Consider the following 24,649-nt stretch of genomic DNA (forward strand, 5'->3'; position numbering starts at 1 on the left):
GTCCGCTATGTTTTAACAGTGAAAAGTCGCTTATTGTTTTATTCTGTGTAATTTGTGTAGCAGTAGTGCTGTCTATAAGACAGTATTTATTCCAATTGCATTGCAATATCTGGAGCAGCATTTTACATCTTTTTAATACACATGATCCCTGGATAATGCATTCAGCAGAGCTTTGTGTTCTAACTGAAACTATGTTGGTTGGGATTGCTTCTTTTTTAACTTGGTCACACAATTTAGTTCCTACTTGGGCATCTCTAACACACATCCAGCTACTGCACTCTGCATCTTCCTTTAGTCCAAATAACTGACATAAGCTTACACAAATTTTATTATCATACTTTTTTTTAAGCAAGAAAATGGTTAAAACACCCTCTGGTATTTAGGTGCTGTTTCCAAAGTCTGTTCTTTAGCATATATTTATACAGATAAATGCTAACTAAAGGAAGCAATATTCAGTAGTAGAATTACCTGAATTTCCGGAGTTTCTAGAGCTATCTGAAAGCATAAATATCTAACAGAGTGAAAGGGTTGTGACTAAATGTGTATGATTACCTGTCTGCTTAGAATTTTGCAGTAACTGAAAGGAATTAATTGTGAAGGTTTTTGACAAGGTTTTTTCCTGCTCTTTAAAACGTATTTTTGAAAAACTTGATAATCTTTTGAATTTCATGTCCTTATGCATTCTTAAACATTATTACTTGCTGCTGTGCTGGAAATAAATTGTATTCCTGTTGATTCAAGTTCATTTTCTTATTTTGTTCAGTGGACAAAGGCAAGCATCTTTGATGTCATCCACTCCAAACTGAAAATAAGCTGATGTTTTGGCATTTGATGGATTTTCTTTTTATCTTCCTTTCCGTGGTTCTTATTCAAATTGACAGTACTAGTGCATTCTCACTGAAATGTTTACAATAGTACGAAGGACAATGTCCATTGCACACTGTCCACTCTGTGAAACAGATTTAAAAATTGTGAGAAAACATTCTATTAATGTTGCAAAGTAGAGAAAGGGAATGAATCAAATGTGAATGGTGGTTACAGCCAAAATACATCAAAATAAAACCAAAGTCAACTAATTCTAGAGTACCAGTTGATGTGGGCATTGTTTATTGAAATAAACAACAAACACATGCAGAGCTAATTTGTTTCTTTTGAAAGTAGAGGCTACTTACTGTTATTCCATTTCTCATACAGACAACTGGGACTTGACTTAGTTCCAAGAAAAGAATATGCTATGGTGGATCCTGAAGAGATCAGTATTACAGAGCTCTACAGGCTGGTAGGTGAATGTAATATTTGGTACTTTTGCTATCAACTTACATACTGATAATCCACTCTTCTATTTAACCAAAAGTACCTTTTTTGATCCAATATATTGGCATTTTATAATGTAATGAATTTTAGTATAAGGAAAGAATTTGTTTGAACAGCTGTGTCATCTCTAAATATGTATGAAATTCTTTGATTTGATATTAAATTTGTCTTTGCATACATGCTTAGTTTAAATATTATTTGTTGTCGTTTCTGATATACCTTTAAAATTATGCTAATATGTTAATATGAATTTAATCATCAATAAAAGCTTATGGGACTCTTTATCATTAGAGCTTTACCTGGCTTATAAGCCTGTCTAGATAAGCTTTGTGGAAATATAATAATGGTATAATATTGTAATAATTGATCATACTGGGCTCTTGGTACTTTCTAATATATTAATGTAAATAGCAGTTAAATTGCATAACAAAGCTTTCCTTTGGGTGTAAAAGCCCATCTTGATCTACTGAAACCGGCACTGATATTTCTCATTCTGATTAAATCTCCAGCAAGGTCTAAGAAAACTTGCCAATTCATTTATGTCGGCTTTGGCTCATATTTAAGTACTGCAGCTGTTACAGATACACAGTTCTGGGCCTTATGTGCTTAAGACTAAGCTTGTATTTAAGCTGAATTTTATTTATTATAACTTTTGTATTTAAGTACAAACCCCCCAAAAACATCATTGCTACGATTTTTTGTGGGTCTGAAATAATTATGTATTTTTGTAATAATTTTTAAGTTGTATTTTACTTGTATTGTTGACTTGTAGTGTCAAGCCTAATAGTAAATTCTTTGTGCTAGAATCAGTATACCTTTGAGTAATTTCAAAGGGATATGTAATATTATGGAATCCTGTTGAAGCACTAGATGAAATATGGTCAGGAACCATTAATCACAAGAAACATAGAGAGGAAAAATAACCCAGACAACTAGTAATGGCACTCATGGACTGTACTTTGTAAAAAAAAAAATGGGGAAAATGATAACCTCAGTATGAGGACTATGTAGCTTAGAAAGATTGCTGTTTAAAATTATGTTTGTTACAATGTAAGAGAGGGATATTACAGCTTCATATTGTCCTTCTCTTAATGGGTAACTAAAATGCAGAAAGTATAAACTGTGACATCAAATTAAGACAATTTACTAGCTTGTACAAAGCAGTTTGCCAGAGGTCATAAAATGTGGGTATGATTGCTTTTCCCCAGTTTAAAATACTGGTATTTAGTCTTCTGCAAAAGCATTTTTTTATGTCTTTGAATAGTGGAATATCAAATCATTAACTGTTTAAACTAGCTAAGAAATACAATGTTGTTACAGCACAAAGCTTTAAAGTGGCTCTGCACTTTCAGAGTAAAAAAAACCCCAAACTTCTAGAGATTAGTTTTTCACCTAGAGATAACTATGAAGTGTAATACTGGGAAAGTAAATTCCCTGTGTTTTCCTTCTCAGATGCAAAAGAAAAACAAGAGAAAGGAAAAAATACAAGTTAGTATTAATTAAAAAAATACTAATTTGGAATAAGAAAGTAATTCTACATTACATATTTTACCTCTTCTTGTTTTGAGAATTTTATAATTGACTCAAACTGGTCACTGTTTTTGTGGTGTTTTCAGATGGAACATCGCCATCGAAAAAAAGACACACCAGTACCAGCTAGCAGCCACCATCTTTTTGTTCAGATGAAGAGTTTAATGTGCTCCAATCTGGGAGAGGAACTGGAAGTAATCTTTTCACTCTTTGATAGTAAAGAAAATCGACCCATCAGGTACCGTATGATTTCAATTTAAATACTGATTTTATATAAGTTTTACAATAAATACTGTATCTTTTGATCCAGGTAAAAAATTCTACATTTAGAAACAAGGGCAAGGTGGTTCTGTTTCATGAGAATATTTTTCCTCCTTCTGAAATTCAGTTGTTATGTCTATTGGTTTTTAGTGTCATTTAAGGTATACAAAAATGTATACATCTCTGTCTTGTTTACTTATTTCACCTTCCAGGTTTTTTTTCTTTGTATACAAGTATATATACATGTATGTGTACAGAATGGCAATTTTTCAGTATCTCTATTTTCATCTCTCCTAATCAGTGCACATTCAAAACTTTGAACTTTTGTTTTCTCTGTAATATTTATAAGAGGAATTCTCCTTGGTACATGAGATTGGAGGGCTGCCTTTAGTCAGTGACTTAAGCATATTTTTTTATAAAAGGAGCCTTTGCTTCTATGAGAAGGTGCTGGTTCTTCAGTGAAACTGTCAAAATCAATCTGTCCTAGAGTTCAAATTCTGTGAGAGACCTGATAACCTTTGATTTTTAAAATATTCAATAGCTACTTTTATTTTCAGAATTCTGGCTAGGAGAGAAAACATGGGAGTGATTAGTAGTGAAGCCACTGTGCATTTAATAAATATGAGCACGGGAGGGAGAGTACAGTTAGTGCAAGAGCTCAGTGATTTCTCTTTGAGGAATAGGCCAGGAAGTCTGAACCATTAAATGGCTGTGCAGTGGTGATGGGTGTGGTGGGTTGACCCTGGCCTGCAGCCAGCCATAGCCACCCTGTCACTCCCCTCCTCATCTGGACAAGGGGACAGAAAATAGAACAAAAGGCTCACGGGTCAAGATAAGGACAGGGAGAGATCGTTCACCAATTAACATCACAGATAAAACAGACCTGACATGGGGAAAATTAATTTATTACCAATCATATCATAGTAGGAATAATGAGAAATAAACCCAAAACTTCAAACATCTTCCTTCCCACTTCTCCCTTTTTCCTGTGCTCAACTTCATTCCTGATTTTCTCTCCTTCGTCCACCCTGGCAGTACAGGGGACTGGAAACTGGAGCTGTGGTCAATTGGTCACACATTGTCTCTGCCACTCCCTCCTCCTCCAGGGGAAGACTCCTCACACTCTTCCTCTGCTCCAGCCTGGGGGCCCTCCCACGGGAGGCTGTTTTCCGTGAACTTCTCCGGCCTGAATCCTTTCCACAGCTGTTGTCTTAAATATGGCAATAGGAGTTTGGGGAACTATGTGGAAGTTGGGCTGAATTTGACAAAATTATGTCTGTACTTTGCAGTGCAGGCAAAATAAGTAACCAGTACTTTGAAGGAAGAGTATATTGAGTACATTAATGTTTATGGTTAGTGAGATCATGTATACACAGCTAGTGTTAGTGTTAGCTCTTAAATACTGACATTTCATTCTGGCCTGCACTTCAGACAGTCGTCACGAAAATTCAGTTTCCTGTCGTTTCTGAGAATTAAATGTGCATCAGGACATGTTGTTTGTGTTCACTCCAATGAATGCCACAGCAGGTGATAGATTTACAAGAGAGCTGCAGACTTTGACAGAAAACAATTTGGGGTGATATGGATTGCTGAAAACAAGGTCAAGGCAGTGGTGGTGGTGTGAAAGCAAATGGATTTGATTTCCTTTTACATGAAAGCACAAATTCTAGAGCTGTTTCTCACGTGCTTGCTGTGATCTGACCTTTAGCTATTGATTCCTGACACCAGCATCTGTTTTCAGCTGCTGTGAACTTCCTCATCCCATTACTGGCAAACCTTGAAGAAATGCGTTGTTACAAATCCAAACTGCCTTCTAAGGGTGTGGAGGGAATGACAGGATAAGCTTTGTAAAGGTAGTTTGCACCATCTGCAATTCAAACAAACATACCATACTATAACAAAAAAGCCCCCAACAAACACAACAAAAAAACCCTCCCAAGAAACAAAGAGAAACTTCTCCACATACTGGAAAAGCTAAACCTAAGAGAGCTTTCCCAATAACAAATTAGGTGCAAGGTATATCTGTATCACAGAAAGAACTCTGGAATGCAGAGTTATCCAAGATGGATCCTTCTATGATCTGTCTGGACTAGATGTGAAAGTGACTTAACTGGTTTATTACAGACTTAAAACAAAGCTGGTTGATTGTGGTGCACAGCAGTATGGTACAATGTGTATTTTTTATTCAATACAAATGGGTGGGATATTTCAGAGATCTTTAGGCCCTTGCTGATGCATGTTTGACATGAACAATCTCCCTCAGAAGGATGCTGATGCATGAGAGGAGACAGTGTCCCCAGCCCCCACAGTTCACACCCTGCAATGATGCCAAAGCCTTTGGGCAGCAGTGGAGTTGAGGAGCTTGGATACTCAGACTCTTCTGCTCATTTCTAGCAAAAGTGCTGGTCAAAAGCTGTGTGTACTGTAGCACAGATCCTTACACCTTAGGATCTGTCAGAACCTAGTTGTGTCATTTGTCCATTGTTTTCCCAAGTCATTGTTTTTGGTCCTGTAGAATAATGTAATGAAAAGAACAGATGAAACTTGTTACTAGCACAGGTAAAGATAGAAGTATATAAATATAAATGACTTAAAATTTATTTCTCCAAACCATTGCTTATGTTATTAGAATTTTTTGGACTTTATTTCTTTGGACTTTGCTGCTTTATATGTTAAATTTTGCAAGCACTGTATGTGTACCAAGCTTTCCTCAGGTGGGTAATCCTGTTTATTTTAATGAGACTGTTAGAATGCATAATAGAGTGTTCATTGTCTACCTCATATAAATTGACATAAAGCAAGCCAGCTTTGTAGCCCCTTAAAGAGTTCAGTTGGCGAGAGTACAGAATTCAGATTTAATAATACAATTTTTAAAACTACATTAGCTTCTTCTCAGATGGATCTGCAATTTTAAGCTCTCTCTACATCAATATATCTAATAAATCTATTTTATTTTTTCTAATCTCATGTATATGCAATTAAAATAGCAGCTTTAAAAGCCTGTTGGAGGGCTAGAAGTTACGTTGTCTGTTTACTTCTTTAATTGATTGGATATCTTTTTCTACAGCTTTTTTTTTTTGTTGTTGGTTTTACGTTATCAATATCATACATTCAACTGTTTGAACAGCAGTATTTGTTGAAGTATCACAGTAAACAGAATAGCAATTGTAGATACTGAGGTGAGGAAAGTCTCTCCAAAAAGAATAGTATTTCCAGTCCAGACTAGTGCCAGAAAAAACCCTGTGGAAAAGTCCATGCTTTGGAAAGTAAGATGAAAGGAAGGTACTTCATAACATAGGGAATGTGTGGTTTGATAGCTGAGCTTTGTATTATAGCACAAGAATAGGATTTTCCTTAGCCAATTTTAAGCTATAATAATTATAATAAACTTAAACAATTTAAAACTATTTTCTTGTGCAATATTAAGAAATTATCAGACTTAGACAATATCCACTGAGCAATGAAAGATAGTGAAACCTTTTCTTGTACAGTTATAGATTCTCTCTGAAAAAAGGCATTTTGTAACAGCTGAGGCAAACCAGGGTATGAGGAGAGAAAGCACAGTGTGTTAACAGCTCTTACATTGGCTTAGTGGGACCAGAATTGAGTATCTAGTAAGGAAATGTTGTATCATTACTTGCTAAGAACAGATTAAAAGAATACAGATGTATAAAGTGGAAAAAAATTAGATATCAAATTGAAAGCTATGTGCCTGAATGTCAGCACAAAACTTCTAATTCTTGTGACCCATATGTTTTGCCACAGAAACTACATTTAGTAATTATTCTTGGCAGAAGTGGATTCCAACATGAAGCAATGTAGGTACTGTTTGTCATTGTAAAGACAAGCAGATGAGGAAAAGGAGAACAGTAGCAATTTTAATTCCTTTTATGGTTTGTAAAACATATTAATATCGATTGCTGTGGCTTAAGAGACAGTTCAGAATCTTTGGCAGATAAGAAGTGTAAGTTTGAATATTCAAAGGCGGAGTGAGAAATTTGGCATGCATCCTTTTTCTCTTAAAGAGAAAACCACACCTGCTAATATAAATATATTCTTCACCTACACTGCACTCTTGTTCCTCTTTATTAAAAAAAAAAAATTGGAAAATCCCCAAAGTGCTTTATATTTAAATTATTTAAATTCAGAATTTGCTCCTCTTCATCATCTTTTGTTTCCCTGAGTAGTTGTGCATCACTAGACATGAATTAGTCCTGAAATGAAGTACAAGTATGTCTTCAGGTAGATGGCAGGGGGAGGAGCAGACCACCAGCATCACCTCTGGAATCTGTGTTGATGGATGTATCTTTCTGCAGTCACAAGTAAGCTGCCAAGATTAAGACATGACCAATGCTTTCCTTTTTGTCTGATCTCAGATGGTTTCATGATGAATCAGTGGACTTTAGGATTGGAATCCAGACACAAAGACATCTAAACTTAAGATCTTTGTGTGGATTGCATCTCCAGTAACTAGTTGCTAGTTATAGTCAGCAAAACCTAGAAAGCAATTCAGCTGGTGAAATGTCTGCACCTTCTTTAGGACATTTTGGAAAGCTCCTTAGGATCCATAGATAGTATTGATTAAGGAGCTGCTCAATGTGCCCTGAAGTAATTTTGATCTGAATCTATTCTGCTGCTTTTTTGTTTTCTTTTTCACTGCTTTAGATCTCAGTAAAGTTTGAGGCTTCAAGTTCAGAAGGAGTTGATATTGAACTCATACAGGATATAAATTCTCAGTATTAGTTATCTGAGTTTTTGACATCAGCCCTTTAGAGTGCAATCTATAGGAAAAAACACCCTGAATTTGGTCTTAAATATATGCAAAGGATTTAGGGTAGTCAGATAAAAAATAACTGATAAATATATATGTACAAATTTACTGGTTTTCACTATGCATTGAATTTTTTTTTTAGTTTAAATAGAGCAGATATGTTGTGGTAGGCAATGTATAAGGTTAAGGAATATTCTCCTAATTAAACATAAACATTGGTGCTCTCATTGTGGGACCTACCAGTGCATCTTTAGGATAGCACCTCTTAAAATAAGTAAAGAGATGGAAACTAAAGCCATAAAATCATTTAACAGTTATTCTGGTTTTGATAATCTATCTTAGTATTCCTTCAGTGTTTTGAATAGATCATCATTAGATGATCTTTAAGGTGTGCTGCAACCCAAACCATTCTGTGATTCTATGAATAAAAGAAAAATTAAGTATATTTATAGCTAGACTACTCTGTGTTAAATACTTTTTCATCTTTAACAGCATGTATAAATGCTCATAATTTTTGCAACATGTACTGAGAATTAGATAATAGGTTTTTCATGAGATGTGAAAAACTGATTTTGAAAGGCATTAGTAACTTCCCCAGAGCAGAAATCTGGTATCAGATAGTGACAGAAGAAATCAGTGATGCTTCAAGGTTTTTTATTTTCAGACTTTGTCTAAAGATTTCTCTGGATTGGTAAGGGCTGTTATGCCTTGCTTACACCTAACTTAGTGAGATCAGCACCCACTTTGGGCAATAGGAATGGTTTTCTATCAGTTTTACTAATCTAGAGGTAAATACTCTTTTTGGATAATTTTCCATTTGTTTGGGACAGGATGAGATTGTACTTTTCTCTAGACTCTTTCTAAATATGTTGGCATCCACAATAATGGATTGTATTAAGTTAGGGGTAATAATAAAATTCAGGTTTATCTGTGACTTTATTATTCCTGTTAATAAACAATAATAATATTATTTTCCAGACTGTTCCTATATTAAAATAATTGTCTAATATGGGCCTTCCCACTCTAAAAGGCTTTTTTTGAATTTGACTATTTACTTCTATGGAAGTAGAAAAACTGTCAGTATTTAAGTCAAGTAGTTAAATCTGAGTCATGACATGCTTATCCTTGTTAAGGCTACAGTTCTTAGTCATTCATTTGCTACTTAATTGGTGCATGCTAATTTCACTTGATCTGTATGCATATGTATATATCCATATTTTCTGGCTAAAGTAGCTGCTAGGAATAATTTTTGCTATCACTTAAATTAACAATAAACAGCTGAAGTCAGCCCCTGATGGTTCCTAGAGTTTTCCCTGGTGTGTTTTTGTATCATGTTCCATTTGTCTCCCCTTCCTGCTGCTTTACTAGAACAGTAATAGCCCCTGAGTGGGGTAGAGCAAGTGTGAGTGGCACTGCTTTAACATGATACAACCATTTGGCTTTTTCCAGTAAAATTCTTTGGTTTATGTGCTGTTTTATCTTCTAACCATATGTTTCTGTTCCTCTTTTATTTCTGTTAAAGTCAGAAGCCGAGTTTGTGTGTTCCTTGGGTAATTTTGGTTCTTCAAGAAAGTAAAATACTCTAATGATGACACTTAAATTTTAGAAGTAATTTCACTAGTATAGAATCCTAAAGGAAGCATTTTGGCATATGCAGTTGTAGAGAGGTGCTGTTACTGTAGTTGCAAAATGAAAGAGGTCCATGGTCACATCTCATGAGATTTGTCTTTTAGTTCAATCCTATTTTTCTGGCCACTGCTGAGCTTTTGCTGTCTACTTGGAGTGGTTCTTAAAGTATATGAGCTCAAACATACTCTATGGGGATCTGTACTGGTACTTCATGCTGTTAAAAAATTATTTTATAAAATCTGTTTTGGAATCATGTATGTTGCACAAATGTTTGAGAAAAGCAAAATCAGAAGGACTTACCAATGTGGTTAAGAGCCTTGAAGATTTGCTTTTATATAATCTAATTTTGTTGTCAGCAAATCAACAGGTTGAAAGTCTAAGACTGCTGTTTACTTATGCAAGTAGTGCCATCCTGTAGGAGTGGATTTGTAGAGCAGAACTTTGTGCTAGACCCAATGTTAATGTGTAAATTAAGGATTTTACTGTGGACTAAATCTGTGGTTGTGTGGACTGAGTGGCAGCAGCATATGTTCTAGTTTGGATTCACAGCTCTGGCTTGTGAATCAAAATGTGAAGATGATCAGAAGATTGTCTTCAAAAGCATCTAATTCAACTTGATCATGTAGATCATAAAATAGTGTATGTAAAATGGATATTACAGGATCATAGTTTGGATGGGGGGAAGTTCTGTAAAACAGAGTAACTCAACTGTGCTTTGGGACATAATTCTTTCTACTACAATCACATTGCAAAAACAATTTCAGAGTTCAAAGGGATTAGAGAATCCTGAGTGCAAACAATGAGAAACAATAACTTTAAGTAAGAGATAGGCCATTGTTACAGCTCAAAAAAACCTGGAAATCTGTTTGCAACGTTTCAGCACACTGCAACAATCTTGTGTTCTGATGTTCTTTATTAGCATCACTTGTAGTGTGTGGTCACTTGTGAAGTTTTAGAAGGTTTTCTATTCCTTGGAATATGAAGGTGAATATATAGAGTCCTGGCGTTTTGAGTGCTGAAGAGTGTGAGTGTGGTGATGATTGTTGGCTTTGGGGAGATCTTTTTCTCTTAACCCAAACAGAAGTTAGTGCAACAAACTTTTCTTTCAACAGTAAGATTACACTTAAAAAGCCAATGATAAATACTTCAAGGGGTTACACAGTTAGAAATTTTGTAGTGGCACTTTTTCAGAGAAATAAAAGATTATGATGGCAGTCTGTGCTTTCTGTTCACATGTACTAATACCAGCTACTCAATACAGCATTTTTTTTCAGCAGTGATGACCTTAGTGTAGCCAGGGGGCCCATTTACACTGGAGCTCTAAGAACACCAATCATTTAATCAAAAATAGAGATTTTTTTTTTCTTATCAGATCCTGGAAAGATCTCACTTATTGGCTTTTAATAGAATCAGTTTAACAAGTGGCAAGGGACAAAATAAGGACTTAGCTGTTTTCTAGACAATGTACATTATTCACCAAGGCTGTGTTAACTTTATTTGTTGCTATAAGAATATTCTGCTGCTATAAAAAAAAAAGCCAAAAAGCCCAAGGATAACATTTACCAGATGACTGTTCAGAAAATCAAGTTATCCCTATGTCTTCTGAAATTCCTACCTTTCCAGTGTAGATGCCATAGGACTGTATTAATAGATGTAGCACATTACCATCTAGAGATCTTGCCTGTTTTTTTTTTTCAGGAGAATTTTGAAAACACCAGCAAAACTGGGTAGTGTGTTGCAAAAAAGGGAATGGAAGGTGTTAAGGCTGCTGCCTACATTTGTTCAGTTCACACTGTCGCCCCTGTTCTTGGCATTGATGAGTATGCATAAAAATGCTGCATCATCTCCTGCTCAGAGTCCCGCTTGCTTTGCTGACCTTTACATTTATGTAGAGTTTGTGCCTCTGTCTTATGCCAACATACTGCTGCAGAAATTCTTAAATCTGTAATATGGCCCATAGTTCTTAGCATTCTAAACCATTTTCTTTTTTTCCAAGTAGCAGTACTATTAGTGGGAAAATTTCAAGGCAGCACTTCAGTAAGATGGAGCCTGTTGAGATTTTCTTTCATTGATATACATTTTGTGTCTGTGTCAATATGATATGAACTTCTTATCAGAAATGATTGATGCCTCTGGCCCCATCTGTGTGGGGAGCGGAGATAAGTTGGCATGCTAATCCTCCTTTTGCTATCACCTTGAACAACCTTGTTTGTAACTATCATATTGCCCTCAAATGAGAAGAGATTCTTAAACAGCACAAAGAGAATAGGCTGTTTATCCAAGGCCAGTGAAAGCAAACTGCATTTTTTTGTGAGCTTTTGATTATATCCTTAATGATTGTGTAAACTCCAGACCATACCAAAGGATAAGATTACCTTCCTTTGTTGTACTCTCAATGTCACCTTTTAGCGACATCCACATCATCAATCTTTTTAGCCCTTTCTTATTTCAGTTTTTTTATTCATTTAATTCAGTGAAATCACTTGCCAAAAGCTAAAGTGCACATTAATTAGTCAAAATATTCACTACTTGGTGTTCTAGTTTTTAAAACAACATAACACAACTGTTTATTCAACAGTTTTTGAAAAAGCATACTGTCATTTTTCCCCTTCATTCCACAATAATGTTAAAAAGATTTTGGTATAGTAAGAGAATGTTTAAAGACATATTTTGAAATGTCCATCAGCATCTTCAAACCTGAGAGCCGCTCATCTCAAAGAACTGTTCTTTTACCCATCACTCTGAGTAAAGTTTACTCAACTCACTATTACTGTTAGCAACAGCAAAGAAGGGCTTGGATACCTCTAGAATCAAGCTAATAATAGATTTTCTCTAGCCTGAAGGTTCACTACTGACAGCCCAAGATGTCTTTCTTCTAATATATCCCTATGATCTCTCTTGTAAAGGAGCTCAAAGATTCAATATTATTTTAAGCACAGAAATGGGTTACACTTGACTTTCAGTATCTCGTTTACTTAGAATCAGTACTCCAGACATCAGCACTCTAAAGGCAGGAGACTCAAATAAATTCTTTGTTGCTTCTAAATCATGTTGAACTCTAGACCACAAAGGAGATGGAGATCATATTTGTGAAGCTGTAGGATGATTTATTTTGTGAATATTTGTGAAGCTGTAGCCTTGCAACTTCAGTGCAAGACTACAGAAGTTGATAAAAAGGTACAGTACCTTCAAGTACCTTGACCCTCTGGCTCACAAAAAACATGTCACATGTTGTTGTGAGGGATAGTTCATTAATTATAGTTATTTGGAGCTTCTAAGTGCCAGAATGTTGCATCATGGCAGTTACTAACTTTCAGAGGTGGAAGATGGAAAAGACTGTAAAAAAACATATCTCCATAAAGACCCAAATGACCTAGCTGGCTGTCTGGGCTGCCTGTATGTGGTACTTACACATAATCACAAAATCATGAATGGTTGAGCTGATAGGAAAGTCCAGAAGTCATCTGGTCTAACCACTCTAGAGCTGATTTCCCAGAATCATGTCCAGATGGCTATCGAGTATCTCCAAGAATAGAGATTTCACAGCCTCCCTGGGCAACCTGTGCCAGTGCTCAGACACCTCTGTCAGTAAAGAATTTGTTCCCTGATGCTTAATGGGAGCCTTCTATGCTTCAGTTTATGTCCATTGCCTCACTTAGAACCACTGAAATTTGCTTGACTGTCCTCTTTGCACCCTCTCTTCAGATATATTCCAATTTATTAATAAGGTCCCCTCTGAGCTTTCTCTTCTCCAAGCTAAACAGTCCCAGCTGTCAGAGCATTCTATCCAGTCCTTAATCATGTCTAAGTGGGGTATAACCAATGCTGAGTAGAGAGGAAAAGGATCACTTCCCTTATCCTGCTGGCAATACTCTGTCTAATGCATCCCAGGAATATAATTGGCCTCCTGTACTGCAAGGACACATTTCTGGTTTATGTTTGACTTGGTGTCTATCAAGATGCCCAAGTCTACAATGTGTGAGTCTGTTATTACTTTCCATCTTCTTTTCTTACTCTTGTTTCTTTATTTTATTCTGACATCAGAGATGAAAACAAATTATGTTTGGAAAATAATTGTGAGGACACTTTAAATCCAGATTTGGAAAAAATTTCAAATGGTGCAATGTATCTCAAGTAAAAAGCTGGAGAGAGATGGTGAAAAAATTTTTATATATGAGCATACATGCATGGACATTAGTTGGTATTAAGATTTTCTGCTTTTGCATATGGTTTCTTTTTCAATATTTGATTGTTTGATATTTAAGTCTTGCGTTGACGCAGCACCACATTGCGTCTCTGAATGTCATGGAAATTCAGGGGCTCTATTTTAATAAATAACCCTGCATAAAGACAGGGGTTTGTTTCTAGCATTATCTATGAGAATTAGCATCATTCTCGGGGGGGGGAAGTGTATGTGGTATTTTGAGTAGTTTAAGAATGTGTTTTAACTGTGCCTCAGACATAATTATCTGGGACCAATACACAGAATTTCTGGGAGGTGTGAACAATGACTAAAGGCAGAGCTCAGACTGTACTTTGTACTTTTTCAGCAATGTGAATTATTTATATTAGGAGCACAATCCAGGCACTCCCTAAAATTTTTAATCTATCATTAGGTGATAATCTACTCCACCTATTTCCCATAAAATACTATTTTTAGTGTGTTTAACCTTCACTTTGTTCATACTGTTCCTTGGAAATTATTGCTCAGATACCTCCACATTATCCATGGATGCTTTTTGTCTTGAGGTACTCTTAGATCCTGACTTTTCCATGCAGGTGTGCCTGCTAAGCAGTGCAGGGATTTAAGATAAAGGAACCAGCAGCATTTCTGAAAAAGGGAACACCCCATGGGAACCTGAGCCATGAATTAGCTCAGGGCTACTTTTCTGTTACGGTATTTCCACAAAATATGATTGCACTCATAGTGGGTCACAGCTTAGGGTAATTCAGTGTTGTTCTTAATTTCCTGTGCCGTGTTCACAAAAATATCTAATTTTGCACAGTATTAAAACCGTGCTGCAGCGAATTACACAAAATCAATGCATATGTGTATTTATATATATATATATGCCTCATAGATGCAGGAGAGATGAAGCATCTTGGTTTTTCTGGCTAGCAGACGCTTAAAGGAGTCCTCCATTATAGTTTAATCACTTACTGCTTTGTCACTTTGCTACTCCTTAGAAGCAAAAATTAAACAAAACCAGCCTAGCTTTATTTATATCCTGTGAATGCAAGAGTTAGTCCTAATTTTAGCAGGAAGGCTAAAACACCTCAAAAAAACATAAAGGTCACTTTGACAAGAGAGCAGCCACTACTCTTGTACCAATCTTGTATGCATTTGGAATAAAAATACCTCTTTATATGGCTAACTTGGTATATACATTTCTGAATGTGGTTGCTGTTTTTTTAATTATATACTCCTGTGTACTGATATATGTTTATATACACACAGCATATAAGCAGGCTTAATTATTTCATTACTAGCTCTGAGATATGTGGTAATTTTTGCACTCTTGTGGACAAGAATATATTAGTACAGCTGTAGTTTGGCTTACAGAAAGCACCTTTAAAAAGAAGCTGAAGTTCCAGAAACTTAAAAAGCTTCCCCTCAGAAAATATACATAATTTTTCCAGTTACTCATTGTGAGCAGTAAAATTCCTATTACAGGAATATAGTCAGGTCATATAGAGGCTGTTGGGCTTTTCTTGGGAGGAATAGTGTAGTAGTAAAAGTCTTTCGGCTTGGATCCTAGATGTGGAGATATTTTGGAGTGGGAATTATCAGTGGAGATTGGAAAAGAGATTGTTTCTTGGTCCCAGTCAAACTAGAAAAGTGAAGGATGTGCCTCAATTGAATTCTGCTTCTTTGCTTGAGAATACTGTCTTTAACTGCCTGCTGAGGAGCTCCTCCAGAGGCAGGAGCACAGAAGCACTGGCCCGGTCAGTCAGTGTGCCCTGTTCAGTACATTGTCATTTGTTGTTTTACATGGCAAAACAGTTACTGTAGCTATTATACTGACCTGTAATGTAATCAGCATTCCATAATCAAACATTGCCTAAGAGACTTGAGCCTCTTAAGTATCCCACGGGTATTCAAGCTTGCTTGTCTTTCCTAGTCTTTCCCTAAGTCTGATTTCAGGTTTTGACCTGAAATCTGTTCAGGATTTAGAAACCCTTCACAGGAACATACCAGGACCAATGAGAAATTTCAAAATCAGTGGGTTGGTATGTTACAAACATTTCTACAGGTGTTTCCTGTTTCTCCCTTGTACTTAATTTTTACTTTAATTAAGTACATAAGATACTTTAATTTTTTAGTTTTCAGATACCATACAGTCATGGAATGGATTTGATTGGAAGGGTATCCAAAAGATCATCTAGTTCCATCCTTTCTGCCGTGGGCAGGGATACCAATATCAGTAGCAAATATATATTTTATTTCTTCCTCACAATTGACTAATTCTACTTATAGCTCAGTTTTACATATTCATTAACAGCAATAGTATAAGCAGATAGGATTCATCTAGTGGGAAGGAGATGTCTGAAAGGAATGTTTGTTGTATCCTCCTGCCAAATGTTTGGCTTTATGGTAGTTTCTGTAAGATATTTTCTACAGATTAAGATTAACCTTCATTGCTGGGTATCTTGGTTTAAGACAATTTAAGGAGGTGTCTACTCTAAAATGAGTTACCTCCCCTCAGTTTTAACCAATCCCTTTCCACCAATAAGGAAGAAGTGTGAGTTGGTATCAGTGATAAAATAACAGTTTACTAACAAGTGGAACAGCAACAGACAAAAAAACCCCAGTAAATAATCACTAGATACAATATTGCTAAATCTCAGGAAGGGGGAATAAAGGGGGAATGAACCCAAATTGGCAGGGTACCACCCTTTCCTGAGGTGGTGGCCCCCACTGCTGACCATGTAGGGACACAAAGGGAAAATGGCACCTGAGGCTTTCCAAGATGGTGCCCACCACAGGAATGCAATGATAGTTTGGGTTACCCACAACACCAGGAGATCAAACCTGCTTTGTAAGAGGCTCTAAGAGTTTCAGTAATACTTCGGGTTTGTGCTGGTTTGGCTGAAGTAGCATTCATTTTCTTTACAGTAGCTGGTATGGAGCTGTGTTCAGGATTGGTTCTGAGGACAGTGCTGGTAGCACAGGGATGTTTTAGCTATTCTGAGCAGAACTTATACAAAGTTAAGTCCTTTTCTGCTCCTCACCCTGCCAGTGAGGAAGCTGGGGGTGCACAAGGAGTTGGGAAGGGTTACAACCAGGACAGCTGATCCCAGCTGACCCAGACCCAGGGATCACACTATAAGACATCATGCTCAGCATAGAAAGCTGGGGTAAGAAAAGAAGGAAAGGAGGTGGAGTAATGGCATTCATCTTCCTCACTCACTGTTACCTGTCATGGAGCCCTGTTTTTCTGGGAATGGCTGGACACCTGCCTGCCCATGGGAAGTGGTGAATGAATTCCCTGCTTTGTTTGCTTGTGTGTGTGGCTTCTGCTTTATGTGTTAGACTGCCTTTACATTAACCCACAAATTTTGCGACTTTGACCCTTCTGATTCTCTCTCCCACCACAGTGTGGGGGAGAGAGCTGGTGATTGAGCTACTGGCTGGGGTTAAACCACAGCACTTCTATGAACCATTCATTTTGTCTGACTTTTTGCAGTGCTATATAATTTGTTGTCATTAATTAGACAGTTTTGATAAATTGCCCTTTAAATGCTGGCCATTCTTGAATTGCAAGAGAATTAACATTTTTATTCAGGCTAATTCAAGTATTTTTTGAGGAATTGATGTTTCAGCAAGTGTTTCTTTGGCCTGATGGCCTAGACTGTCCTATTCAGCCTGTGTATGGGAGCTGCTGCATGTGACTTTACAACAAATTGCATTTGTGAATAAGTAAAATGAGGTAGATATGGTAGGAATAAGCTCCTAAAAAAACCCACAAGTGTTGTCTAGCAATAAAATGCTTCTGAGAAGGTTGGTTTTGTATTTTATGGGTAGACAGAGTCCCATTTAATTACAACTTCCATAAGCCTTCCCAGGAGTGAGGGTGTGTTAGAAATCAATTGTATTTCATGATGTAGTTCAGTTCCTCTCACAAAGAGCCATTTTCAGTGAAACAAATCCACCCTCTTATCCACTGTTTAAAGATTCTTTCTCAAATACCTTCTACTTGCTGTAGTTGGGCTAAGGATGCTAGCTGATATAGATGTTTGATCTGAGCTTGTATAGATAGACATATTTAAATTAGACAAACCAGCCCAAGAGGAACCTGTGGTATCAATTATGCTGCTTATATGCATTAACAAATAACCCTCTTACGGCTTCTGTTGTAAAAATTGAAAACTGTCAAGAGAAATAACTGTTTTTAAATGTGATGATGAAATCACTGCAAGATGTGACCTGTCATGTGACTGGTGGAGCTTAAACAATTAGCTACATTCAGAAATAAATGCAGTGTTGGAGTAGGAGTATGTGAACCAGCCATGACATGGATGTGCCAGATTTAGGTAACTGTGAGCTATATTGAGCAACAGTGGTGTGTGTGTGTGTGTGTGTATATATGTGTGTGTGTATAGTTGGTTAAAAGATCATCTCATGAGGAACATATTGCAGTCACACTGGCTACCAGCAAAAGGCATGTTAGGATTGACACAAAATACAGGTTTGCTCCTTGTAAACCTCCAAATGGTGTTGAATACATAGGAAGCCGGGAGGTGTTGGACGAAGGGGAATTTTCCTAAATGCCAACTTCTCCTGCTCCCTTCAGGCTTAATCTTTGGGGAAAGATAATGCAAATCTGCTTGTATCCATGCTGTTAGCTCAGTCATTGACTAGGATAATAATCAAGACTGTAATTCAGCTTAAAGGATCTGTAGGCCTGTGTACTGGTAATGCTGTGATGCAAAATGTTTATCCCTGGTGGCAGACTTAGATCAGTGAAGGCTTCAGCTTCTGGTATATGTTTTTTGTTTAGTTGTAAATACATGTTGATAAATTCCTAAAATCAGTTTTCTGTTTTAAAACTGTCGTCTTCCTCTGGCTCCTGGTATGTCTTGAAAAGTAATATAAAGTTACTGCTGTCTAGCTCTTTTAAGAAATGTATGATGCTATCTTTCATTTAAAATACAGGTGCAAATATCTAAAATAATATAGGTTATGTTCATAAAATCTGTAATAAAAACTAATTTCTCTAGGCTATTTTCAGTTAATAAAGAGGTAAAAGAGGATGAGAGCGGGAACTTGATTTAACTATGTAAATCTGTTTTGCTTTTCCTCCAATCCCCTTTTCTGCTTTCTTTTTTCCTTGTTAACTGTACAGCTAGCCAAGGGAAATTAGTCTTCGCTGCATAAATCTATAAACATTCTTTGAATGCTTTTTTTCTTCTTCTTCCCTCATGTTGTCAGCATGGCTAGGGGACAGAAAGATAAGCTTCGATGTACCATAGTACGATTGTTTTGTGGTTTTTTGTTAGTATTTTTGCTTTGATCTTTATCTGAAATTGGCTGATATTTTTATAGTATTCATTCTTCCTTTTCTGTCCCCCTTTGCTTATTGCCTTGTATTTTACAGTTAGAAATTTGAGAATGTTTTTTTAAGTACATAACAGATGCAATACAGGACCTGACTTACTGTGAATCAGCTGGTACTGCTAAGTCGTATTGGCACACTTATCATAATTCAGTTATTCTCTGGTTAAGGATATACTTGAAGACTTTATGATCTTTCAGTAACTTAAGATATGTTGTACAACATTCCTCTGTATTTCACCACTAAATGTGAGGGTAACATTTTGTGTCTGATCTGGGTTTTATGAAACCACTGAGCTTTTAGCTGTAAATGAAGTCAATTCAGATTCAACTTCCTACTGAACATCCATTGACAGTGTTCTGGAATGTAATGAACTTGAGCTGGTGAATTATATGGCAGAATTCTCTTATTGTTCCTCATTGTTTGCTTTGGAAATCACTGTAACCTATTTTCAAGTAGAGAGCATTTATAAAGATGTCTGAAAGTGGAGCTGTACTGAGAATTATGACTATTTGATGTCATAGTTTTGCCACAAGAATATGCCATGTGGTATAAATCTGCCCAGATTTTTTATTTTTGATAGTGTGTTTATAAATCATAGAGCAAGCAATCTGTCTAGACTGGTACCATGTGACTCCTAATATTTTCCTGCTAATACTAAGGAAATAGGGGTCACATATGAAAATAGAACAGTTTTCAGCCATGTTCCTTTAAAATGCATCTGTTAAGCATGCAGATTTGGAACATGTTGTTACTCTGCTAATGCATGAGAAGTTACAGTGCAAAAATCCCTTGTTGACCTTCTTAAATTAATCTCTCTAGCATTAGTTATTTCCTTATTTTCAGTGGGAAGACAGCTGAGTTTAAATGTGTATGGCATGTTTAAGTGGCGAGATTGGTGCTCATTAAAAGTTTGTTGTGCTCTAAATTAAAATCAAGTTGTCTTAATACAAAGAAGAGTTATTTCTGTGTTGTGGTACTGCTGTGTATATTTGCTGTATCTATGTATATATGGCTGAGCAAACTGCTGTTCAGTAGCATACTAGCTCTAGGTTTAACTCTCCGAGATTTTTACTGCTGTTTGAGGCCAAGCTTTCAGGTCTTGGTAAGTCTGTCTTTATTTTGTTTTATGAAGGCTGTTTACTTTCCTTAGCACTTTTTCCAACCTGCTGGTCTCTACAGAAATCCTTTGAAATGGTACATAAATGCCCATGCTCTATGTACATAGATATTACAGTGCCATTTTGGTCTTGTAATCTCACAAGTCTAACTGCTTTCATTTGCTCCCTGGAAATGTTCAAAGATAACCATTTTAACCTGAGGTGTAACTGGTTCTGGCATATGTTTCTAGTGGAAAAAAAAGCTATCATAAAGCACCAAGCAAGGATTAAGATTTTTTGTTGTTGTTGTTTTTGGTTTGCTTTTTTCATTGCTTCGCTCTGCTTCAGTGAAAGCAAATTTCAAATGCAAATGAGGAAAGTAGATCTGCATAGCCATTACATATCTGTTGCAATCAGTATATTTCTTTGTGGCATGACAGAAGTCTTTGGCTTTTAGTTGTGTTGTGAATCATAATCTCATGATCTATGAGTATAAGCAGAGTTTGAAAATTTTGTATTGTAGTGGATAGTGAATAGGAAGCCTTCAAAAGATATGCCTTTGTTTGTGTGGACTATAAATTAAATACATTTAATTGGGAGCATATTCTGTATTTTCCAGTTAACAGGTAAACTATGAAATAGCTTATGAATGGTATTTCTCTTTGAACCAACATATCTAGCATTTGTTTTAAAGACACAAACATAGTGAGATGTGATGTGTATGCATGTACGTATTATTTTCAAGTGCTATATAGACTGAAGATAAGGTGGTGAAATTCAGAATCACCTTTACTGGCCAAATTTTTATTGACATATACCAAGTACACAGAAGCTCTGTTACTTCTGGAACAGACTTTTTCATTTGTATCCAGTTTGGGGTGGTGCCACACATAATGCGGTCCTAAAACTTCAGCTGCTTTGACAACGTAATTAATAACTCTTGTTCCATGTACAGTAATTTTGTGTGAGACCTACAAACAAAGCTCTACACTTTTTTTACTGTATTTTCCAATATTGCAAATTAGCTCGATTCTAAATGAAAAGGCATAATTATTTTGAAACCAGTTGGAAATCAACAGCAAAATACCAGCTTGTTTCTCTGTAAAAATACACTTACATAAACAGTTTTTAAAACTCAATTTTTTTGTTCTCATGGAGACCTAAGCTGCAGAAGTTTGCTCTATCATAAAAAGTGAATGAGACAAATAGCATTTTGTTGACGAAATAACATTTTCATATACTTTGGTATGTGAGCTCCACTCTACTGTTACTTTGGTTCTGCCTTTTATGGTGTTTGATAAAAAAGCTGTACTGCTGGATTGCATAAAAGTTTTCAAAGAATCTGATTAAGAAAGTCTTAAATATTTAGTTGTTCAGCCTGGATAGCTGGCACATAAAAGCACAGAGCGTCCTCCAGAACTAGCTCTCAAGAAGTGTGCTCTAGAGTGTTACAGCATCTTGGGCTGTATCAACAAGAACACAGCCAATTGCTCATGGGAAATGATCGTCCCCTGCTCAGCATTGGTCAGACCATGCCAGTTCTGGGTCCTTCAAGACCAATATTAATGAGCTGAATTGAATTCAGCAGAAGGCCTCACGGTGTTTGTGGGCAGGAGCTCCTGCACTGGGAGGTCAGGTTGAGGCAGTGGAGCTTGTTCAGACTGGAGAAGAAGCAGTTTTGAGGGGAGCTCAATCACATAATAATCACAGATGCATAGAATGTTTTGGGTCACAAAGGACCTTTAAAGGTCATCTAATTCGGCCCCTCTGCAACATCGGGGGTTGAGACATGGGCTGAGACATCGTCACAGGATCATTAAGGTTGGAAAGATCCTCCAAGATCATTGAGCCTTGGAGTCTTGCTGGTCAGAACCCTGTCCAACCTGACTGAGTATTTCCATGGTGGGGCATCTATTACCAGTGTTTTACCACTGCCATTGTAAAAAATTCTTTCTTATTTCTAGTCTGAATCAATCCTCTTTTAGTTTATAGTCCTTATCCCTTGTCCTATGGCAACAGTCCCCAGTAAAAAGTTTGTCCCCATTTACCTACAAGAAGATCAATAACATCAGTGGTGGGACAGTGAGAGAAGACTACAGACTGAAGCAAGGTGTGCATCTGGATGTAAAGAAAAAGTTGAGGACAGTCAGACACTGGGAATGGGTTTTTCAGAGAGCCTTTGTGGTTTCCCTAGCTGAAGGTTTTCATGGCCCAACTGGCTAAAGCTCTGAGCAAGCTAATCTGACCTGATAGCTGACCCCATGCTGAGCAGGAGTTTGGACCTAGAGGCCCTTTGAGGTCCCTTTTAATGTGAATGACTGATTCTGTGGGTGATCAATGCAGATTTTCTACAAGGCAAATGCTGGTGCAATAAAGATTTAATTAGTCTATTGAGATGGATCTTATCCAGCATATTCCTAGTGATTTTCCAGCTGCAATTTGAAAAACTATGCTTGATATAGAGCAGTGGTAAACCATGTTTAGCTTCTGGAATAAGGAGATGATGTGGATGCAGCTGAGAAAAAATTTAGGTGTACTTAGGAAAGTTTATTTCTGATTGAGCATTACAGGACATCCAGACACAGACTCATGTGTCTGGCCAGCTGGGGCTGGGGGTGAGAGAGTGAAGGGAAATGTCTGTAACACTTACTTCCCTTTTCCATCTTTCACTACAGAAATATGATTGTTACATTTCTTGTGAAGCTGTGTCTTAGAGAAAATTATCCAAAGCGTGGAAAGGTTGCTTTTTCATAATATTGCCTTGCAAAAATTGCCAGGTTTGCATAGAGTTTATCCATAAATACTACTATCTAATGGAAATATTAAAAAAAAAAATTTCTCTTCCAGTGTGCTCTTATGCACTCTTCTATTTGTAAATAAGAATTCTCTGCATCTCCCTACTAGCAGTATTAATACTTGTATCAGGTGTAGCATTTAACAACCCACAGTAGATTGCAAAACAGGATTTAAAAAATGAAATTTGCCCTGCTGGAACTTTTAAGACTCTTAAAAAACTGCTAAAATCAGTACTGTAGTAAGAGCTTTTAATAGAGTTGTGTAAGTAAAATGTCTCCTATAATCATCATCCTACATATGAAAAAGAATATTGGTTGAATACAAACATGGTGATGTTGACATTTGTTTAGCAAGAATCAATACCAACTTACTACACATCTAATTTTAGTTCTAGGATAAATGGATTTTATTGCTTGTGTTTTTCTGTGTACTAGGATGTACAATATCATTCTTCCAAATGACAATCAGACTTGTATTTTGTATTGAGTTTTTAGTAATTTTCTTAGGTGATTAAGTTAATCACCACCCTTCACTAGCATCTCCCTTTTTTTTTCATTCATACATCTGAGACTTTTCAGAAAGAAATTATTTCATTTGTTTTTATCTTGAGAAAGGTTGCATCTGGAAATAAGATCAAAATGAGATCTACTTTTGCTGTAGTGTTGTTCAACATATCTGTCATATTTGCTTTCTTACAGTGAAAGATTTTTTTTAAGACTGAATAGAAATGGTTTGCCAAAATGTCCAGAAAAGCCTGAAAGACACTGTTCTCTCTTTGTGGTGAGTTCTTCCTAATCTCAATTTTTTTTTTTTTTTTTTTGTGCTGGATGTTTAGAATAGAAGTTGGATTAAACTGTTATTGTGTGGTTGACTCAGAGCTGCTCCCTAAGCTTGTACATTGCTATGAACATCAAATCAAAAGGTTTTTGAGGGGCTGAAGGGTATGGGTGAACCCCCAATTTGGATGTTTTATGGCAGTATGTGGACACTCATTGAACTTCCATGTAGGCATATGAACCAGTCATTCTCTCTGCAACAAAGACCAGCTATGTTTCCTCCTTGTACTTTTTACACCCAAGCAATTGTTTATGCAGCACTCTCTGCACTTCCAGAATATTTGGAATTGCACAGATGTAAATCACTAATGTTCAAGGCACACAGCAAGTCTGTGTGCCCTCCCACTGATTTTGCAAATCTGCAAATTCTAACCAGGATATTTTAGGACACTCATTTTAAATGCATGGCTGCCAATTTAAAGTGTTGAAGTGATTTGTTAATGTTGTATAAATGAACTCACTGGCAGTGAAAGCAGTGTGTACAGGTCTCTTTAAATGTTGCATTTTAATCAGGAGTCATAAATAATGAGGTTCTGATCTTGTGCAGGATTTGGGTAGCAGTGAACTCAGGAAGGACATCTATATCACTGTGCACATTATCCGAATAGGTAGGTATAATGTTTTATTTGTTAGACATTTGGTAGTAGATAAAAGAAAACTGCTTGGGGCCAGCTTTTGGATTTGCTATAATAGCTAGATTTTTGAATAAACTTTTGGAAAAGAAGCTGCCTGTTTTTTGTTGGAAAAAATGCTTGGATTTCTCAGCATTGTTTTATGTTATTTAGCAGGTATCCTGCTAACTGAGTCTAGATGCAGTGTACTTTGTCACGATCACAAAACAAAATGAAAGTGTCA

At 36.5% G+C, this 24,649-nt stretch overlaps 1 protein-coding gene across 5 annotated transcripts in view; it reads left to right on the top strand.

Annotated features, from left to right (window-relative positions):
• DOCK4 (dedicator of cytokinesis 4) overlaps positions 1-24,649 on the top strand; it is a 223,790-nt gene that overhangs the window by 88,604 nt on the left and 110,537 nt on the right. For all 5 annotated transcript variants that reach the window (XM_036400467.1, XM_036400468.1, XM_036400465.1 and 2 more), the window contains 4 exons: positions 1,195-1,279; positions 2,931-3,082; positions 23,657-23,738; positions 24,342-24,402. In XM_036400467.1, the coding sequence (XP_036256360.1) occupies positions 1,195-1,279; positions 2,931-3,082; positions 23,657-23,738; positions 24,342-24,402 (380 nt within the window). The remainder of the gene's footprint in view (positions 1-1,194; positions 1,280-2,930; positions 3,083-23,656; positions 23,739-24,341; positions 24,403-24,649) is intronic.

The sequence above is a fragment of the Molothrus ater genome, chromosome 5 (genome assembly GCF_012460135.2).
Source record: "Molothrus ater isolate BHLD 08-10-18 breed brown headed cowbird chromosome 5, BPBGC_Mater_1.1, whole genome shotgun sequence".
NCBI lineage: Eukaryota > Metazoa > Chordata > Aves > Passeriformes > Icteridae > Molothrus > Molothrus ater.